Here is a 21,103-nt window from a genome sequence, read left to right on the forward strand (position 1 = left end):
ATGAATCTGCAGCCCAGCTATTGATTCAAATTTAAAAGTTCCTAAGGACTGAAGCAGATGGTATCCATAGATACTTTCCCAGGATATCCATACCAGGCTCTTGTTGTGTTGCTTAAAGTCATAATTTTCCTTTCTCTGACTTTCTTGCTGCCCTCTTGTTGAGCACATCCCTTGGTTTCCAGCTTACAAAACCCCTGATTCTGCCAATCTTAACTGGTGAGAAAAGAATTTGAAACCTCTCCATAATCATGGCAATATCCTTAATGCTTCTGTTAGAGCTTTTGAATATCAGCAAACCTAAACAGACAGCCTAGTAGAAGTCATCTTAACAAAACCACGAGCCCTAGACCCTCTCACTGCATAGTAGGGACTAGCCTGTTTGGGGAAGAAGAGTGGTTTATGTTAACAAATGGGGAAAATGATATAAAACTAAAGATGACAAAGGATAGTGTCTGTCTGTTAGCTGAAATGGGCCAAGCTGAGGGACTTTGGATGTTTTCAACCTTTAAAATGCAGGGAGCTGCAGAAATTGGGGGAGTTTGTTCTGGTCAGTAGCTATTATTGGACTTCTGACTCTGGGTATAATCTTGCTAGTGAAATCGTTACTGTCTTGTTTCAATAGGCAAATATAGAGATGTATGTGTGGAATAAAGTTCTTTTTTATCTGAGACTCAACTGACCATGGAAACCAAACTGACCACCTTAGAGGCGTATGACACAGATTCCCCATGTTGTTTAAGTGAGGCCAAAATCCACTTGCCACATACAACCAGCATCTCTGAACAAAATACCCAAGCAGCAACGTTGATCAGCCATACTTCCTGTGAAAGATCTTAAATAAGGAAAAAGGGAAAGGGTTTTAATCTAACTGGAACCAAAGGATATGAAATGGAACCTTATGCATGTGCCATCAGAACAGCAAAATTTAGAGACTGAGAGGCTGATTTTCTATGAACACCCCACATGAAGCATTATCACATTTACAGATTTATCCAAACCACCTGTGACTTCTCCTGTGGTGCAGCAGGTATCTGGTGTTATCACTGCAGTGGCTTAGGTCACTGGTGTGGTGTGGGCTCAGTCCCTAGCCCAGGAACTTTCACATGCCAAGAACTTGACCAAAAAGAAAGAAAAGAAAAAAAGCAAAAACCTGGAGTTCCTGTCGTGGCGCAGTGGTTAACGAATCCGACTAGGAACCATGAGGTTGCAGGTTCGGTCCCTGCCCTTGCTCAGTGGGTTAACGATCCGGCGTTGCCGTGAGCTGTGGTGAAGGTTGCAGACGCGGCTCGGATCCCGCGTTGCTGTGGCTCTGGCGTAGGCCGGTGGCTACGGCTCCGATTTGACCCCTAGCCTGGGAACCTCCATATGCCGCGGGAGCGGCCTAAGAAATAGCAACAACAACAACAATAACAACAACAACAACAAAAAAAAGCAAAAACCTGAGTTTCCGACGTGGTTCACCAGAAATGAATCTGACTACTATCCACGAGGACGCAGGTTCAATCCCTGGCCTCACTCAGTGGGTTAAAGATCTGGCATTCCCATGAGCTGTGGCAGATGTGGCTTGGTTCTGGTGTGGCTGTGGCTGTGGTGTAGGCTGGCGGCTACAGCTCCAATTCAACCCTTAGCCTGAAATCTCCATACGCTGCGGGTGTGGCCCTAAAAAGGAAAAAAAAAAAAAAAAAAATCCTGTGACTAATGAACATTTGCCAAGAATCTCTTCCCATCTTCAAGCCAGTGAATTCACTGCATCGTTCCTAACCAGACTTTCCCTTTTACACTCCTTGTCCATAAAAGCAACCCATGCTGAACCTTCAACAGACTTGCTTGTAATTGACTACAACTTGGGTGTCCCGAATTGTAAGTCCTCTGCTGTTCCTAAAGAAACATGACATTTGGTAACTTGAGCTTGCCTACCTCTTGTAAGCTTTTCTTTTTCTTTTTCTTTTTGGCTTTTCTAGAGCTGTACCCTCAGCATATGGAGGTTCCCAGGTTAGGGGTCTAATCGGAGCTACAGCTTCCGGCCTACACCACAGCCACAGCAACATCAGATCTGAGCCACTTCTGCAACCTATACCACAACTCATGGCAACACCAGATCCTTAACCCACTGAGCGAGGCCAGGGATCAAACCCGCAACCTCATGGTTCCTAGTTGGATTCATTAACCATTGAGCCACGATGGGAACTCCCAAACTTGTATTTTCTTAAAGGATTTTTCAAAAGCAGAAGTTTCAAATTTTAGTTAATTAATGGTTTTGTTTGCTAGTTTGTGCTTTTTGTACTCTGAGAAATCTTCACCGAATGCAGGGTCATAACTTCCCTCCTTTCCCAGGGTTTTGCAATTTTTTTTTTTTGGTCTTTCTAGGGCTGCACCCATGGCATATGGAGGTTCCCAGACTATGGGTCTAATTGGAGCTTTAGTCACCGGCCTTCACCACATCCACAGCAATGCCAGATCCGAGCTGTGTCTGTGACCTACACCACAGCTTAGGACAACGCCGGATCCTTAACCCACTGAGCAAGACCAGGGATTGAACCTGCAACCTCATGGATCCTAGTTGGACTCGCTTCAGCTGTACCACGACGAGAACTCTTTTTTTTTTTTTTTTTTTTTTTTGAGCAATTATCTGGGCCAGGCACATCCTTTGGGGCGGGAATTACTCTCCCCACAGAGGTTTTGTAGTTTTTGCTCTCACATTTAGGTCTATGATGATTTTGAGTCAGTTAATAGGCCTGGTTCTGAACTGTTCTTTGTCTGATATGAATGAGCCACTGGAGTGTTGGGCCCAGGATGCTGGGGAATTCTCCTCACTGTCCCTCTTCCGCCCTCAGCTTTGAGCAGGCACTGCTGGCTGGTGCCTGATAGAAGATTTCTCCCCATGCTGTTTCTCCTCCAACAGCTGCTGAAGCCTTGTACTCTGTGTGAGAGGCATGACAGAGGTGGGGGTCCTTCTCCTCTGTGATGGTTTGTTTTTTCAAATGTGTACATCTGTGCACAACTGCCACTCGCAAAGTTCTCTCACTGTCTTTCCCAGGCCATATCCCTCTAAAGATAGCCAGTATTCCCATTTCTAGCATTATGGATTTATCTTACCTACCCTTAAACTTTGTGTAAATGAAATTGTATAGCACCCTTTTATGTTGGTCTTCTGTCACTAAACAGTTTTGAGATTTCTCCAACCTTGTTGTCTGTACCAGTGGTATATGTTTTTTTTTAATTGCTGTGTTTGATTCTATTATATTAATATACTGCAGTTTATAAAGACTTTAAACAATTGGATAATTAACTATCTAATTAATCATCTTGTAATTATCCTAAAAGTAACAGGCCAACAATATATTCACCTTATTGCTGAGGCCAGAAACCTAAGAATCATCTTTGAAACCTCTTCTCAGACCCCCTGTTGGCAGTCTAATCAGAAAATTCTGGTTATTCCTCATTTATAGCTGTGGCCCAAATCCAGCCCTTCTCCCCACTCTCATATTTCTGGTCCAGAACTACACAACCTTCATCACTGTCTTCACTCTTGCCCTAAGGGCTGTTCTTCAGGTAGCAGCTGGAGAAATGGCTTCACAAATATTTCTCATCTGCTCTCTACCTGCAGTGGCTTGCTTTCTCATTTGAGAATAAAAGATCCTTACTGTGGCCTGCAAAGTTCTTACCTGACTCCAGCTACCTCTTTAACCTTATTTCCTTACACCACTGTCTTTCTGACTCAACTTTAGCTGCTCTGGTACACTTGTTGCTTTTCTCTGCCTAGGTAGCTCATGGCTCACATGGTCCAATCTTTTCCCTCCCTCATTTCAATCTGTTCTTGGCTCAAATGTCACCTCATGGGAGAGGCTTGCCTGGTTTTTCTTTTTTGGCTGTGCCTATGACGTGTGGAAGTTTCTGAGCTGTGCCTTTGGGCATGTGGAACTCAAGCCACAGAGGCTTGCCTTTAATGACCAAATTTAAAAGGCTTTTTCTACCTCATTTCTTGCCTCATCCAACATTATTTTCATTTTTTTCTTTTCTTTTCTTTTTAGGGCTTCACCTGTGGTATATGGAAGTTCGCAGGTTAGGGGTTGAATTGGAGCTGCAGCTGCGACCTACACCACAGCCACAGTGACCTGCATCACAGCTCATGGCAACACCAGATCCTTTAACCCACTGAGTGAGGCCAGGGATCAAACCCGAATCCTCATGGATAATAGTCAGGTTTGTTACCTCTGAGCCACAACAGGAACTCCCTTATTTTCATTCTTTTAAGTAGTTATTTGTCTGTGTATCAGTCTGTTCCTTGCTGCCCTGTATTGAGAGCAGAGATTTTCTCTGTGCTCTTTGCTAAATCCAGTGTGTTTTAGGTCTGTCATATGTCAGCCATTTGAGAATCATTTCTGAATTAATGATAGAGATTTAATGTTGATAATTGCTTATCAGTTTTTAACTATAGCACCTAACACTCAAGTGGCTGGTTCTCTGATGATGTGAACAGCATTCTGTTATAGGCTTTGATTCTTTTTTCTCTTTTTTTTGGCAGTTATTAAAGAGAGCATTTGCCTAATTTTTAAAGGCATCTATTCAGAAAAAGAAGTAGTAAACATAGAGTACCAATTGAAGAATTGGATTGTTCCACATTGCTACTGACTGTTCCAATTTAAGACATCTGGTGACTGGGGAAGTTTGGTTTCTCTGTTTGGCTAACCAGCTGGTGGTTCTGGAAAGGCAAAGGCAGTTCATTGTTCTTACTGAAAGAAGTATTCATGGACTTGCTTTAAACGGTGACTTTGGGTGGAAGATTTACTTGAAAAACTGGACATCTCAAGGTGTTATTGAGGAAAATGTCTTTGCTCTTTAAAAGATATTTGAATGTTGTATCTGGAACCTGCAGGATAATCTCATACTGTGTGAATATGTGTGTCATTCCTCCCCTTTTTCCTTCTTAACAAATTCCTGCACTTTAAGAACTGTGCTTTCCCTAAGAATTTTAGTGTACTTAGTGCATGACGTGCCATATGTCACTGCAACCAGTATTCACATTCGTGTGAATAAGAATAGCATATTCAGACTCACTAAGCAGGATTAATTTACAAAGACATTAAGTCTCAGTCATTAATGAATATATTTAAAATTACATTGAAATTGTAGCAGATGTCCGTTTAGCATACCTTCCACTAAGTATTCAGCACTTTTGCCCAGTTTAAAACAAATGGTTCTAGACTTGTGATTGCCAAGAGGAAGGGGAGGTGGGGAAGATGGACTTGGAGCTTGGGATGAGCAGGTGCAAACTGTTAAATACAGGATGGATAAACAAGGTCCTATGGTACAGCATAGTGAACTAGATTCAGTATCCTGATATAAGTCGTAATGGAAAAGAATATAAAAAACAACGCATATATACGTATAACTGAATCACTTTGCTCTATGACACAAATTAACATTATAAATCAATTATACGTCAATTTTAAAAAATGAAATAAAATGAAACAAGTGGTTCTTTGCTAAACCGCTTTAAAGCTATTTCCCTGATAGTTTAAAACATACACACAAATTTCTCTAAATTTTTTTTTTTTGTGTGTGTGTGTGCTTTTTATAACTGCACCCATGGCATATGGAAGTTCCTAGGCTAGGGGTTGAGTTGGAGCTACAGCTGCCAGCCTACACCACAGCCACAGCAATGCAGGATCCGAGTTGCATGTCTGCAGCCTAGACCATAGCTCATGGTAACACCAGATCTTTAACTCACTGAGCGAGGCCAGGGATTGAACCTGCAATCTCAGGGATCCTACTTGTGTTCGTTAACCACTAAGCCACAAAGGGAACTCCCTCTAAATTTTTGATATAAAAGTTTTCTGAGAAATATTCTGTTGGGAGTTCCCATTGTGGCTCAGTGGGTTAAGAACCCAACTGGTATCCATGAAGATGTGGGTTTGATCCTTGTTCAGTGAGTTAAGGATCTGGCATTGCTGTGAGCTGTGTATAGGTCACAGATGCAGCTCACCAGTGTGGCTGTGGCTGTGGCTGTGGTATAGGCTGGCAGCTATAGCTCTGATTCAACCCCTAGCCTGAAACTTTCACATGCCGCAGGTGCAATCCTGAGAAGAAAAGAAAAAAAAAAATGTTCTGTTGAAATTAAATGACTACGTGCTTTTTATCCCAAGATATTGTTTTCTCTGGGACATATTGGTAATGTATATGAGTGAACATTTCTCTTTCACTCTTCCTAGTTTTTCTGAAATATTAATAACCAGATACCTCAGTTATACCTGTGTAGTTTTCCTTCAAATAAGCTGGCATTACAAATGCTTGAGGCAGTTCCCTTTGTTGCTCATCAGTAACAAACCCAGCTAGTATCCATGAAGATGCAGGTTTGATACCTGGCCTCAATCAGTGGGTAAAGATCTGGCATTGCCATGAGCTGTGATGTAGGCTGCAGACATGGCTTGAATCTGGCTTTGGCGTAGGCTGGCAGCTGCAGCTCTGATTCCACCCCAGCCTGGGAACTTACATATGCTGCGAGTGTAGCCCTTAAAAAAAGAGAGAGAAGAGAAAGAAGTTGGAGTCGGTACGTTTGGGAGTTTCTTAAATTGTGTGTTTCAGATGTTTTTTCCTGGTCAAAGGAGAGCCTTTCATGTGGTGACTGGCAGAGTCAGGCTCCTTTCATTTTATGGCCCAAGCAACCTGTAGGGTCTTGGAGTCCTCTGCATCCAGCCAGCAGATGGGTGAAGATAAGGTGTACAAGGCGCTTCACTGCTGCAAAAGCTGGGCACCTACTAGGGCTGAGGCAGGTCCATGCTGAGTGCCTACACTCTTTTGTCTCGTCCGGGGTCCCAGGAAATGTCCTGTGCAAACCCAGGTGTATCCCACTCCTGTGGACTGCTCCTTGTGTCCTAAGCTTAGCACAGACACCTTAAGAATGGAGGAAGCAGCCCTCGTCATTTTTGCTGAGCTCCTACGGTACTGAGTGTGTTCATCTCTGAGAATCTGAGGTGCCTACCTACAGCTGCCTCAGTTTCTCTCCAAATGTGAGAATACAGCAAAAAATCCTGAGATTTTGTTTGTTACTTCCTCGTACTGCCTTGGGGAAGGAGCTGCTGTTAGCACAAGGAAGGAACTGTCTTGAGCTCAACAATGGGGTTGAAACATATGAAAATAGCTTGGGAGTTCCCATGATGGCTCAATGGTTAACGAACCCAACTACTATCCATGACACAGGTTTGATCACTGGCTTCACTCAGTGGGTTAAGGGTCTGGCATTGCCTTGAGTTGTGGTATAGGTTGCAGACATGGCTTGGATCCTGAGTTGCTGTGGCTCTGGCATAGGCTGGCAGCTGTAGCTGATTCGACGCCTAGCCTAGGAACCTCCATGTGCCATGAGTATGGTCCTAAAAAGGCAAAAAAAAAAAAAAAAAGAAAATAGATTGGAGGTGCGAGGGAAGAGTTGGGAGTGGTAGTCATGATTGCCCCATCAAGCCATCTCAGGCCTGGAAGTGAGCTTGACATTGGAGCTTTTTGGCATAGGAGCATGCCTGGTTGGTAAGTACCTTTTTTTTTTTTTCCCGTATCTAGAACCTCTAAACATCCATGATATGTATCAATGAGATTTTTTTAAAAAAACTTTCCATATTTCTGTATACCCTTTACCCAGCTTCCCAGATTTTCATATAACCATGATACATTTGTCAAAACCAAAATTAACCAGGAGTTCCCATAGTGGCACTATGGGATTGGTGGCATCTCTGCAGCACCAGGACGCAGGTCTGATCCCCAGCCTGGCACAGTGGGTTAAAAGATCTGGTGTTTCTGTAGCTGTGGCTTAGGTCGCAGCTGAAGCTCAGATCTGATCCCTGGCCCAGGAACTCCATATGCCATGGGGCAGCCGAAAAGAAAGAAAAACAAACAAACAAACAAACCCCACTGCATTTAGTCATCACATGTCTAGCCTCCTCTAATCTGTGACAATCTCTCAGACTTTTCTTGTTTTTCTTGACTTTAAAATTTGAAAGGTACTAGCTAGGTACCTATAATTGTCCCTTAATTTGGGTTTGACATTTTCTCAAGATTAGGCTGGAATTATTATTTTTGAGAAGACTGCCACTGAAGTAAACTTTCTCCTCACATCACGTTGGGGGCAAGTGATATCAACATGACTTACTTCCATTGATATTAACCTTGATCAGTTAGTTGAGTAAAGTGGTATCTTCTGGCTTTCTCTAGTTGAAGCTACTGTCTTTTATTCTTCTCCTACTTTCTGTTTTGTTTTGTTTGGGGTTTTTTTTGGCATGCAGAAGTTCCCAGGCCAGGGATTGATCCTGTGCTACAGCAATGATAATGCACAATCCTTGACTCACTAGGCCACCAGGGAGCTCCCTACTCTCTTCTTTGGAAGCAAGTAATAATACGTCCAGCCTGTGCTCAAGGGAAGTGGGCTTGAGCTCCACCTTCTGGACAGAGTCATATCTGCTTATGTTAACTGGAATTTTTCTGTAAGTAAATTCCGTCCCTTTTCCTCATTCGTTTACTTATTTAGTCATTTATTTTTTATCAGTATAGATTCATGGGTATTTATTTTATTTTTTGGGTTATAATCCAATGTTATGTAGTTGCTCAAATTAGTCTACAGTGACCAGTGGGAGATCTTGTGTCTTTTTTTTTTAAAGCACTTCTTTACATTTGAACACTGTTTGATGCTCTAGGCCTGTCTTATGTTTTCCCTGTCCCAAACCTGGATTCAGTCCATTTGTCCAAGGAAATCAAAGAGGTTTTTTTTCTCTTTTTATGGCTACACTGCAGCATATGGAAGTTCCCAGGCTGGGTGTCTAATCAGAACTGCAGCTGCCGGCCTACACCACAGCCATGGTAACACTGGATCTGAGCTGCGTCTGCAACCTATGATGCAGCTGGCAGTAACACAGGATACTTAACCCACTTAAGCAAGGCGAGGAATTGAACACAAATCCTCTCAGACACTATGTTAGTTTCTTAACCTGCTGAGTTACAGTGGGAACTACCAAAGAGGTGGGGGTTTTTTTGTTTCCTTTTTAGGGCTGCACCCTTGGTGTATGGAGTTTCCCAAGCAAGGGGTGGAATCGGAGCTGTAGCCACTGGCCTATTGTCACAGCCACAGCAGCACAGGATCCGAGCCGTGTCTGCCATCTACACTACAGCTCACAGCAATACCGGATCCTTAACCCATTGAGCAAAGCCAGGGATCGAACCTGCAACCTCATGGTTCCTAGTTGGATTCGTTTCTTCTGTGCCATGACAAGAACTCCCCAAAAGAGTATTTTTAATGGGGTAGATCTTAAGCCTTTCTGATTGGTACCTAACTGAAAGGTAAAAATCTTGAAGAATTCACTAAGAACTTAAGTTTGACTTAAGTGAAACTATGTCATCTTCTAAAACATGTTGAAGTTCATTTGCTCTTTAGAAATATATTTTTCATTATAAAATGATGATAGGACAGTGGTTTATTCAGAATTGAGAGTTATTGGTTTGATATTTGTGTTCATGAAATTTTGTATATTGATTCATTTTTTAAATACTTTTAATATAAAAGTAACTGCTTTCATTTTATAAAAAGCTGTAGAGTGATAGTTTTTAAAATGTGAATGAGAAATGAAATAAGACAAATTAATAAGGAAATTAATTAATAAGGAAATTAATATTTGTTGCTTTTTTCTTTATGCCAAGAATTGCACCCATACACATGTCTGCTCTGTGTTCCTGTGATTACCTCTGCCCTTGTACCATTACCCTATATTGTAATTGTTTACTGGTCTTTCTCCCAGCTTCTTGAAGATAGCAGATATGTTTCTCATCTGAATCTCCAGCATGTAGCATAGTATTTGACTATAAAGGCACTCAATATCACGTATGGCCATTTTTTTTTTTTTTTTCTTTTTAGGGCCATACCCATGGCATATGGAGGTTCCCAGGCTAGGTTTTGAATTGGAGCTGTAACTGCCGGCCTACCCCACAGCCACAGCAACTGCAAGGGACCCAGGCCACATCTGCAACTTACACCACAGCTCATAGCAGCACTGGATCCTTAACCCACTGAGTGAGGCCAGGGATCTAACCTGTGTCCTCAGGGTACTAGCCAGATTTGTTTCCTCTGAGCCACGATGGGAACTCCCAAATATGGCCATTTCTGTTCCCATTTTAAAGATGAGGAAGCTGAGGCTTAGAGAAGTTAGGTTAATTTGTACAAGAATTACTTAGCTAGTTTGTGGTAGAACAAGGATTTGAAATTAAGATGTTTGATTCTTAAACATACTGCTTTTTTCATTGTGCTACTCTGACAGTTTATCGATAAGATACAAATACTTCTCTGCATTATTTCCAGATTAACAACCTGTTAATTCATAAGGAACTGGTAACATTTGTTGCTTCCTGGGAGAGGCAAGAGTCTTGAGGACAGAAATGTTCTAAGACATTAGTTTTGGAAGCTGTTGAATTTTGAACCATGGAGCTATTTTATTTATTTATTTATTTATTTATTTATCTATTGTCTTTTTGCCTTTTCTAGGGCCGCTCCCATGGCATATGGAGATTCCCAGGCTAGGGGTCGAATCGGAGCTGTAGCCACCTGCTTATGCCAGAGCCACAGGAACACAGGATCCGCGCAGTGTCTGCGACCTACACCACAGCTCACAACAACACCAGATCCTTAACCCACTGAGTAAGGCCAGGGGTCGAACCTGGAACTTCATGGTTCCTAGTCAGATTCATTAACCACTGAGCCATGACGGGAATTCCTGGAACTACTTTACAGGAGTTCCCGTTGTGGCTCAACTGGTTAAGGACCTGACATTGTCTCTGCGAGGATGTGGATTTGATCCCTGTCCCTGCTCAGTGGATTAAGGATCCATTGCTTCAAGCTGCAGGGTAGGTTGCAGATGTGGGTCCAATCCAGTGTGGCTGTGGGTATGGCGTAGGACTAGTTGCAGTTCTGATTCAACCTCTGGCTGGGAACTTCCATATGCAGCAGGTGATGCAGTGAAAAGAAGGGGAAAAAAGATACATATAGATACATTTTAAAAATACACAGAGGAGGAGTTTCCATGGTGCCTCAGTGGTTAACAAATCTGACTAGGAACCGTGAGGTTGTGGGTTCGATCCCTGGCCTCACTCAGTGGGTCAAGGATCCAGCATTGCTGTGAGCTGTGGTGTAGGTCACAGATGAGGCTCGGATCCTGCATTGCTGTCGCTCTGGCGTAGGCCGGTGGCTACAGCTCTGATTAGACCCCTAGCCTGGGAACTTCCATATGCCACAGGAGCGGCCCAAGAAATGGCAAAAAAAAAAAAAATACACAGTGGAGTTCCCATCCTGGTGCAGCAGAAACAAATCCGACTAGGAACCATGAGGTTTTGGGTTTGATCCCTGGCCTGACATTTTTGTCAATCCATGCAAATATTCTCCTTCCAACTACTATCTGTTCACATGTGGAACACTAATTTTAAAGTGTACCCATTCCAACTGGCAGGATGTACTTTTATTCCATGTATGAGAGTCAACATTTTCTGACTGTTCAAGTGAGTTTGCAGTAGAGTTTTTGTTAAGGGAGCCAGAACTACCCTAATTAGTGATAATCAAATGAAGTCTTGAGCGTTCTTATCAAGTACTGACTTTATAGTTTTATTTTTATTTTTGCTTTTTAGGGCCACATCTGCGGCATATGTTAAGTTCCCAGACTAGGGATTGAATTGGAGCTACAGTTGCTGGCCTGCACCACAGCCACAGCAACACGGGATCTGAGCATGGCATATGGAGGTTCCCAGGCTAGGGGTCAAATTGGAGCCACAACTGCTGGCCTACACCACAGCCACAGCAGTGAAGGATCCGAGCCACGTCTGTGACCTACACCACAACTCACTGCAACGCCAGATCCTTAACCAACTGAGCAAGGCCAGGGATCGAACCAGCCACCTCATGGTTCCTAGTTGGATTTGTTTCTGCTGCTCCACAATGGGAACTCCCCACTAGAGTTTCTTAATTGCCCTTCAAATAGAGTATGATTTATAACTTAACCCTCTGCCCCAATAATAACTTGAGAAATGTAATTTTTTATGGGGTGTAATGGGTTGCATGAGAGTTTCCTTTACTATTCTCTATTCCATACAAATTCTTTAATAAAAAATGGGACACACAAAAAATAAAAAGTGATGGTTACTTATTGTAACCTTTTTCTAGGTTGATATGGAGTGTTTTGGGGTTTTTTGTTGTTGTTTTAGGGCCACACCTGCAGCACATGAAAATTCCCAGGTGAGGGGTGGAATCAGAGCTGTAGCTGCCAGCATACACCAAAGCCAGTGCCAGATCCAAGCCACGTCTGCAACCTACAACCACAGGTCATGGCAATGCCAGATCCTTAGCCCACTAAGCAAGGCCAGGGATCAAACCTGCATCCTCATGGATACTGTCAGATTCAGTTCTGCTGCACCACAATGGGATCTCCCACTAATCGGGTTCTTTTTTTGCTTTTTTTGATTGAACCGTAATACTCATGGATACTAGTCGGGTTCTTAACCCATTGAGCCACAACGGGAACTCTGATGTGTGTTTTTTAAGTTATCCTGCTCCCTTTCTTTCTCCTCTGCCTATAGTAGAATTAACATGTAATTCTTTCTCTCAAAGTCTTAGGCATATTCCTTAATTAAAGTTGACACTTGGAGTTCCCATCATGGTACAGTGGCAACGAATCCGACTAGGAACCATGGGGTTTCGGGTTCGGTTCCTGGCCTCACTCAGTGGGTTAAGGACCCGGCATTGCCGTGAGCTGTGGTGTAGGTCGCAGATGCAGCTCAGAGCTGGTGTTGCTATGGCTCTGGCGTAGGCCAGTGGCTACAGCTCTGATTAGACCAGTAGCCTGGGAACATCCATATGCCGCGAGTGCAGCCCTAGAAAGACAAAAGACAAAATAATAATAATAATAATAATAAAGTTGGCACTTATTTTAGTACTTACATAGAAAAGCATAAAATTGAAATAAACACATGTTCATTGGTTCTAAGGTTAAAATTCAGGTTTCAAAATCAAACTCTTCCTGTATCTTTCCATTTATTACCTATGAGCATTGGTAAGTTAGTTTCTCTGAGCTTCATTTTCTCTGTAAAATGGGGATAATACCTACCTCATAGGGTAAATGATTAGGATAAAAAACTAGATGTAAGTTTTTAGCACATAGCCTGGCATTTATTGAACTCCAATTGTAATTATTTTCTTCTCTGTGAGACTCAATCATCCTAGACCAGTTTGATAGATGTGGTAGCATATTGTAGTTGAATTATTAGTGTGGATTGTGAAGTTCTTAGAATGCATTCCTGAATGACTTTTCCTATTAAGCTTCTTCTTAAACTTGAGACATTAGTTGAATCTCTGCATTTTGCAGTCATCAGAGCTGGTTTCTTGTGGTCAATGGGCTTTATTAAGTTTCAACTGTGGAGAATTAGTTTTTCTGACCCAAATCTGACAGATTGTCTCAAAAGAAAACTATTCCTTTATCCAACATATAGTTCAAATACAAGTGTTACTCTTTTTTTTTTCTTTTTTTTTTTTCTTTTTTTGACTGCCCCATAGCATATGGAGTTGCTGGGCCAGGGATTTGATCTCAGCTGCAGTTGGGACCTATGCCCCAGGTGTGACAACACTGGATCCTTAATTTGGTGTTCTAGCCCAGGGATTGAAGCTGCATCTCAGTGCTCCAGAGATGCTGCCCGTCATGTTGTGCCACGGAGGAACTCCAGCGTTACTCTCTAATAGTAAAAATGTAATAGTATTTGTTGTTTATGCTGTCCGATCTTTCAAGCATGGTGAGCATTCATACCCAAAAGATGGAAATACATCTATCTCTAAGGATACATTTCTGACTTCATGCAAAGTAATATGCTAAGGACTTCTGGTACTGCCTTTTGTAATCAATAGTTTCTACATAGGTATAAAATGTATGTTTTCATCTTGTTTAAATGGGAAAGAAGCCTACTTCTTTTTCCATTATGGAATTATTTAAGCTAGCTAGGCTTTCAATCAGATTTTATCTTCAAACTTGGCCACTTCAGGAATAAGAGCAATACTTAGTTACAGCTAGATATGTTTAGGATGTGTGTTATATATAGAAATAAAATTTATTGGGTTTATTTTAATAGGAAGTACAATATTTTGATTGGTAAAGGTAACATATCTTGGAGTTCCCGTTGTGTTGCAGTGGTTAACAAATCTGACTAGGAACCATGAAGTTGTGGGTTCAGTCCCTGGCCTTGCTCAGTGGATTAAGGATCTGGTGTTGCCGTGAGCTGTGGTGTAGGTTGCAGACGAGGCTTGGATCTGGCGTTGCTGTGGCTCTGATTGGACCCCTAGCCTGGGAACCTCCATATACCACGGGAGGCGGCCCTAGAAAAGGCAAAAAGACAAATAAATAAATAAATAAATAAATAAAATAAAAGATAGTATATCTTACTAAGGCAAAAGCCACACAAGAAATACTTATGTTTAAAGATTTTGTTATTAAGTAATCAATTCCTAATTATCTAAGGATAGTTCTTCAGATAGATTAGTCAACATTTCCCATCTAAAGTGTTTCCAGATGGCAGTTCATCAGACATGTAATATTCTCACCTCCTGAAATCTTATTCTGAGGTGTTTGTTTTATGGTGTTTTGGGGTGTCTTTCTAAGTCTTCCAGCTACTGCATTATAGTTAGATGTGAGAATTCTTTACCCCAGTAAGGACCACAAAAACCGTGGTGGCTCAGTGCCAGGGCACTGCTGGGGTTCTGCTATTTCCTGATCTCCATTAAGTGGGTCAGTATGAGACATGAGCAATTTTTTTTAGAACCAATTAGGCCAATATTTAAATTGGTTATCGTTGCTTGCCATGACCTTGAACACAAGGACAAAAAATTTTTCCCTACTGAAGCCAATCACCACATCTTCAGACTCTACTAAACTTCATTTAGACCTCTCCTCTCTTGTTTCATCTATCTCAGTGTTGAGAAAATGAGAACTGCAATATGATTCAAGAGGTCATGGTGATAAATCCCCCTTTTCTTTTATCCATTCCTTTGCCCTTCTCTTTTGGCTATTCTTCGTTTCTCTTTTCACCTCCTTACTCTTGCTTTAGTATTCTTTTCTGTCCCTCTCTTTTTGTGCCCTTTTTCATGTGTGTGTTTGTTAGTAAAAGAAAGGCTCAGTCTGTGTCCTTGACTTTCACTGGCCTGTTGAAATCTAGGACGCTAACTAAGCTTCCTTTTATGCACCTAACAGAAACAAATGGAGAAAATATTAAAATTATGGTTATTCTTACTTGTTCTCTTTATATGTTTTTGTTAGGTTGAACTCTGGCGTTGTCAGTATTGTTTTGATCTACAGAAATGGATTGAACCTTATTTTTCTCTTAGCAGGCTGGAGCAAAAGCAGGATTTGGAAATAGAGTGGATGAGAGCCCTAAGCAGGAGCACTGGATATTCCCCAGAGGTTCTGGTATAGATAACTGGGTAGGTCAGAGTGTTGTCACAGTGCAGTACCATTGACCGAAATTGAGAAAACTGAGAAGCATGTGTTGTCTTTGTTTTTAAGGGGAAGGCTTGGCGGGGGGAGAGGGAAGCATACACAGTCAGTTGTGCTTTGGGGTGTAGTGGGACGTGTTCAAGTGGCTAGTAGACCCTTGGAAAGACGGACTTGTAAACAGACAGAGGAGAGTATTGCCATGTGGGTGGCACTTGAAGCATGAATGTGAATGAGGCTGCTCTGTGCACGTGTAGAGTAAGAAGAGAGCCTCTGGCTAATCTTGAGGACTGGAAAGTGGATCATTGCAAGGAAAACTCAGCTAAGGGCACACATAGAGAGTGTATTCATCATTTTAGAATGATTCATTATTATGTTAACATTAAGGATTAACTATGTTGCCTTGGAAGTTCTGTTTCACATCTGACTCACTTGCATATTAATGTGTTAAAGCACAAGCTAGAGGTTTTCCTGTTTTTCTCTAAGAAATTAAACCATTCTACTGTTTGTATCTGTGGATGAATGAATATAAACTCTATAGCTTGAGAGTGTTGTGGGACCTACCTACCCTCTAATATGTCTTTCTTTTTTTGAAGTAATACATTGCATTTAAACAGTGTGTCACATGGACAGCCATGACAGTTGTTACCATTGCTATTGCCTTAAAGTGTTAGTTTTCTGTGTTCTATCTGGACCACTCTGCCTGCCTCACTAGTCCCAGAATCCTTTGGATTAAAGCCTTGCCAGGGACTGTTCCACATGAAACAGACTCTGCAGGCAGCATGATGCCAGGAAGTACAGTAGTACTGTGTGCTTGAGGTAGCAATGCATGGTCATAGTCCTATAAATGATGACTTGAGCTTAAAAACCACATTCAACTTGGGAGTTCCTATTGTGGCTCAGCAGTAATGAATCTGACTAATATCCATGAGGACATGGGTTTAATCCCTGGCCTCGATCAGGGGTTAAGGATCTCGTGTTGTTCTGAACTGTGGTGTAGGTCGCAGAGGTTGCTCAAATCCCAGATGGCTATAGCTGTGGTATAGGCCGGCAGCTGTAGCTCCGATTCAACCCCTAGGTTGGGAACTTCCATACGCTGTAGGCATGGCCCTAAAAAGCCAAACAAATGAATAAACAAAATACACACAAAAAACTTTGACTATTTCAGCAATGGGCAGTTGTTTTGATCTGGAATTTAAAAGGATTTCTTCCTTGAAGTATAGGCAGCATACCCTTAAGTGACATATTTTAGGATATATTTGAAAAGCTTGTGGTAAATTTGTGTTGAATATTTTCTTACAAATATAAGTACTTTCTCTGTATTTCCTTTTTGTGCTTTATTTAAAGTACTGTTAAGGAATGCCATTATTTACTAATTCCCATAAGCAAGGCTCCCCCTGCAAACACACTGTCACAGGCAGTATCATTTTAGGTTTCCTCTGTTTCTCCTAAAATTCTTCAGCTCTTAATGCATGAAAGGTGAATCAATTATTCATTCTTTATTCAGCAACCATTTATTGATAACAAAAGAAGCAAGAAAGTCAGGTAATAAGTTCCATAGTAAAATGGGGTTTTTCAAAAATATTGAGTGAAAGAGCAAATTGCAGCAAAGATAATGTGATGCCATTAAATACATATACACATGGTTATATACATATAAATGTGATTTCTTAATCATAGGATTTCTTTAAATGAAAAACTGAAGCAAATATGACAAAATGTTCCTATCTGTTAAATATGGGTAATGTGTTTGAATGTATGTTTTCTTTTTTCTCTACTTCTTTGTACATATGAAGTATTTCATAATTAAGCATTTTTAATTTTTTCATTAGTAAAACAGGCAATATGATAGGGGGTGACAGGTTACCTAAGGTTGGTTGATCAGAGACTGTCTCTCTGGGGAGGTAACATATTGAGATCTGACTATCAGGGAGGAGTTACCCAGAAAAGGTGGAGAAAGTATCCCAGGCAAAGAAACCTGTGCTCTAGTCCTGGGACAGAAGCAAGCATACACATTTAAGGGAAGAGGCCTTTTTTGCTTACCTGGTTGTAAACCCACAGTTATGCTGTGGGGGTAAATGGCCATTTGGCCTCTGGATACTTGAAGGAAGCTCACCATTTTCAGATGTATCTTACTCCTATACAGAGTTATTCCGTGCAGGGCTTTCAGACTAATGGTAATAATGATATATCACATGCACACAGAAGCTGGCCTGAAGGGTCTCTCAGTGGTCTAGTCGGGGACAATTTGAGCCTTAACAAGAACTTAAGTGATCAAGAATTCCCATCGTAGCTCAGCAGAAATGAATCTGACTAGCATCCATGAGGACACAGCTTCGATCCATGCCTCGCTCACTGGGTTAAGGATCCAGTGTTGCTGTGAGCGGTGGTGTAGGTTGCAGATGCAGCTCAGATCCCACGTTGATGTGTCTGTGGCAGAGGCCGGGAGTTGCAGCTCTGAGTCAACCCCTAGCCTGGGAACCTCCATATGCTGTGGGTATGTATGACCCTAAAAAGACAAAAAACAAACAAAAAAATGATCAAACTTGCTGTTATGAGACTTCTTAATGTAATACTGTAAGAAGTACCCAGGATCACCTGAAATGTATCCCTGATAACAATGCTAAACTGGAATTTAATCATGAAACAACTAGAAAAACCTGGAATATGAGACATTTTATGAAACAACTGGCCTGAACTCTTCAAAAAATGTATATCCCCTTCCATGAGAGGCAACCTGGTGTGGTGGTGAAGGCACAAGTCCCTGAAGCCAAGGTGCTGAGGTGCACATTCCAGCTCCACAGCTTACACGCTACTGCTGCCTGAGAAGCACATCTCCAGAATTCCTACTGGGAACCTCTGTTAGTTTTCTATTGTTACTACAACAATTTCCTGCAAACTCTGTGGCTGGAGACAACACAAATTTATTATATGTCAGAAGTCCAAAATGGGTCTCAATGGACTAAAATCAAGATGTTAGCAGGGCTGTACTTCCATGTGAAGGCTCTAAAGGAGGCCTTTTTCCTGCCTTTTCTGCTTTCTAAAAGGCTTTTTGCCCCAAACAAACAGCAGTATGTCCAGAACCTTTCTTCCACAGTAATATCCCTCTGACTCTCATATCTGGGCCTCCTTCTATTTTTAAAGACACTGGTGATGACTCTGGGCCCACACAGATAATACAGACCAATTTCCTTATTTTATTTGTTTATTTGTTTATTTTGCTTTTTAGGGCCATGCTCGTGGCATATGGAAGTTCCCAGTCTAGGGGTCAAAGCGGAGCTACAGCTGCCGGCCTACACCACAGCTGCAGCAACTCCAGATCCTAGCTGCATCTGTGACCTACACCACAGCTCATGGCAACTCGGGATCCCTGACCCATGGAGTGAGGCCAGAGATCAACCTGCATCCTCATGGATACCAATTGGGTTCATTCTGCTGTACCACAATGGGAACTCCTGATTTCTTTATTTTGAGGTTAACTGATTAGCAGCCTTAATTCCATCTACAGTCTCAATTCCTCTTGGCCATGTAACCTAATACATTCATAGGTTCCTGGGATTAAGGCATGAACATCTTTGGGGGACCATTTTTCTGCCCACACATCTGTGTTTGTATTCTATAGGTGTGTAAGACAGCTGGGGCCAGGAAGAGATGATTCCAAAGTGTAGAGCCTAGCTCATGCTGAAGACTATGAGTAGGACTAGTGATTGGGTTTGAGCCAAAAGGAATCACTGAGCAGTGTATGTTCATGTTTTTTAAATTCTCTTACTGTCATAACCATATATGGTAGATTCAGTATTCAGAAAGTGGTTGAATTAGGAGGCAGCTGAGTTTTCATTACATCATGATTGAAATATTAGAATTTATTTCTTTTGTTTTATGCCAGCCCTCACAGGGAAATGTTCTTAATTTAATTACAATGTAGAGATGCTTTGGGTTTAATTTTAATGTTTGCTTTATTACAGATTTTTACCACCCTTGGATACACTCCTGATATGGAGAAGATGGAGGAACAATTTGCTAATTTGAACATTGTTAAACGTTCCTCAGAAACTAAAGAACCTACTTATCTGCTTGGCATAGACACGTCAAAGACCATATCAGCAGAAAAAGGAAGCTTGGTTGCTGTTTTATGTTCTAGTGGATCAATCCGAATATATGATAAAGAAAGGTTAAACATACTACGAGAATTTAGAGGGTATCCTGGACTTAATGGAGTCAAATTTGCCAGTTCCCATGACAGCGTGTATTCATCCTGTGCTGATGGCACTGTAAAATGTTGGGATGCTCGATTAGCCAGTAATAAACCTGTCCAGCTGTTCAAGGGTTACCCTTCCAATATTTTTATCAGTTTTGATATCAGCTGTAATGATCATATCATTTGTGCTGGTACAGAAAAGGTTGATGATGATGCATTGTTGGTATTTTGGGATGCAAGAATTAATTCTCAAGGCTTGTCTGCTCCTAAAGACCCATTAGGTGCATATTCAGAGACACACAGTGATGATATCACTCAAGTATGTTTCCATCCCAGAGACCCTAACATGGTTGTCTCAGGTTCAACTGATGGCTTGGTAAACGTATTTGACATCAGTGCTGATAATGAAGAAGATGCACTCGTTACAACCTGTAATTCCGTTTCATCAGTGAGCTCTATTGGTTGGTCTGGGAAAGAGTATAAACAGATTTACTGCATGACACATGATGAAGGATTTTGTTGGTGGGACCTTAATCATCTGGATACCGATGAACCAATTACACGTTTGAACATCCAGGATGTCAGACAAGTCATTAATGTGAAAGAAGGTGTTTTGGACTATTTGATTGGTGGCCTGTATCATGAAAAGACAGACAGATTGTTTGTTGTTGGAGGAACAAACCAAGGAATTATTCATGTAATGAGCTGTACTGCATCGGGATTGGTCCATGTTACCAGTCTGCAGGGAGGGCATGCTGCTACAGTCCGATCTTTCTGCTGGAATATGCAGGATGATTCTTTGCTAACTGGAGGAGAAGATGCACAGTTGTTACTTTGGAAACCTGGAGCAACGGAGAAGACATTTACAAAGAAAGACAGCATGAAAATAGCCTCCTCTGTGTACCAGCGAGTCCGAGTTCACAGTAATGATTCATATAAGAGAAGGAAAAAGCAGTGATGTTACCTTAGGAGTTGACCTCATAGGTTTTAGAGTTGCAAACAATTATTTCTGTGTACTATCTGTGCTTAAAGATCATCTTTAAAAACAAGCCAGTCCTGGAAAAATGTTGGGAATGGTTTAATTCAGATCTTCATGTATTCTAAAATTATTTTTTTTAAGCCACCAGTTGAGTGTATAATCAGTGACTTGAAAGTAAAATTACATTTCTCATTTTAAAAACCCATCTGTTGAATTAGTGAATGTTGGGTTTAAAGAAATAGCTTTGATAAGTGTTTTTTAGAAGTAAATGGCTGATGTGACTTTAAAAAGCAGGTGGTTTGGGCTATGTTTTTTTAAGCTCAGTTTTACATTTTAAATCGTCTTCATTATTTTTAAAGCCAAATCAGAGTATTTTCTTCATTTTGAGAAGCTCCTACTTGCTTAATACATATAGATTACACTAGTGTATTTAAATAT

General features: G+C 41.4%; 1 protein-coding gene across 7 annotated transcripts in view; it reads left to right on the forward strand.

Moving 5' to 3' along the window:
* Positions 1–20,741, forward strand: part of WDR89 (WD repeat domain 89) — a 33,723-nt gene extending 12,982 nt beyond the window's left edge. For 2 of the 7 annotated variants that reach the window (XM_047767523.1, XM_047767519.1), the window contains one exon: positions 19,454–20,741. In XM_047767523.1, the coding sequence (XP_047623479.1) occupies positions 19,484–20,644 (1,161 nt within the window). In that variant the 5' untranslated portion in view covers positions 19,454–19,483 and the 3' untranslated portion in view covers positions 20,645–20,741. Of the gene's footprint in view, positions 1–7,429; positions 7,522–15,382; positions 15,479–17,963; positions 17,986–19,453 lie in introns of those variants that run through there. The other 5 variants (XM_047767522.1, XM_047767520.1, XM_047767521.1 and 2 more) reach the window with 5 other exon arrangements.
* Positions 20,742–21,103: the final 362 nt, after the last annotated feature.

The sequence above is a fragment of the Phacochoerus africanus genome, chromosome 2 (assembly GCF_016906955.1).
Source record: "Phacochoerus africanus isolate WHEZ1 chromosome 2, ROS_Pafr_v1, whole genome shotgun sequence".
NCBI classification, from domain to species: Eukaryota; Metazoa; Chordata; class Mammalia; order Artiodactyla; family Suidae; genus Phacochoerus; species Phacochoerus africanus.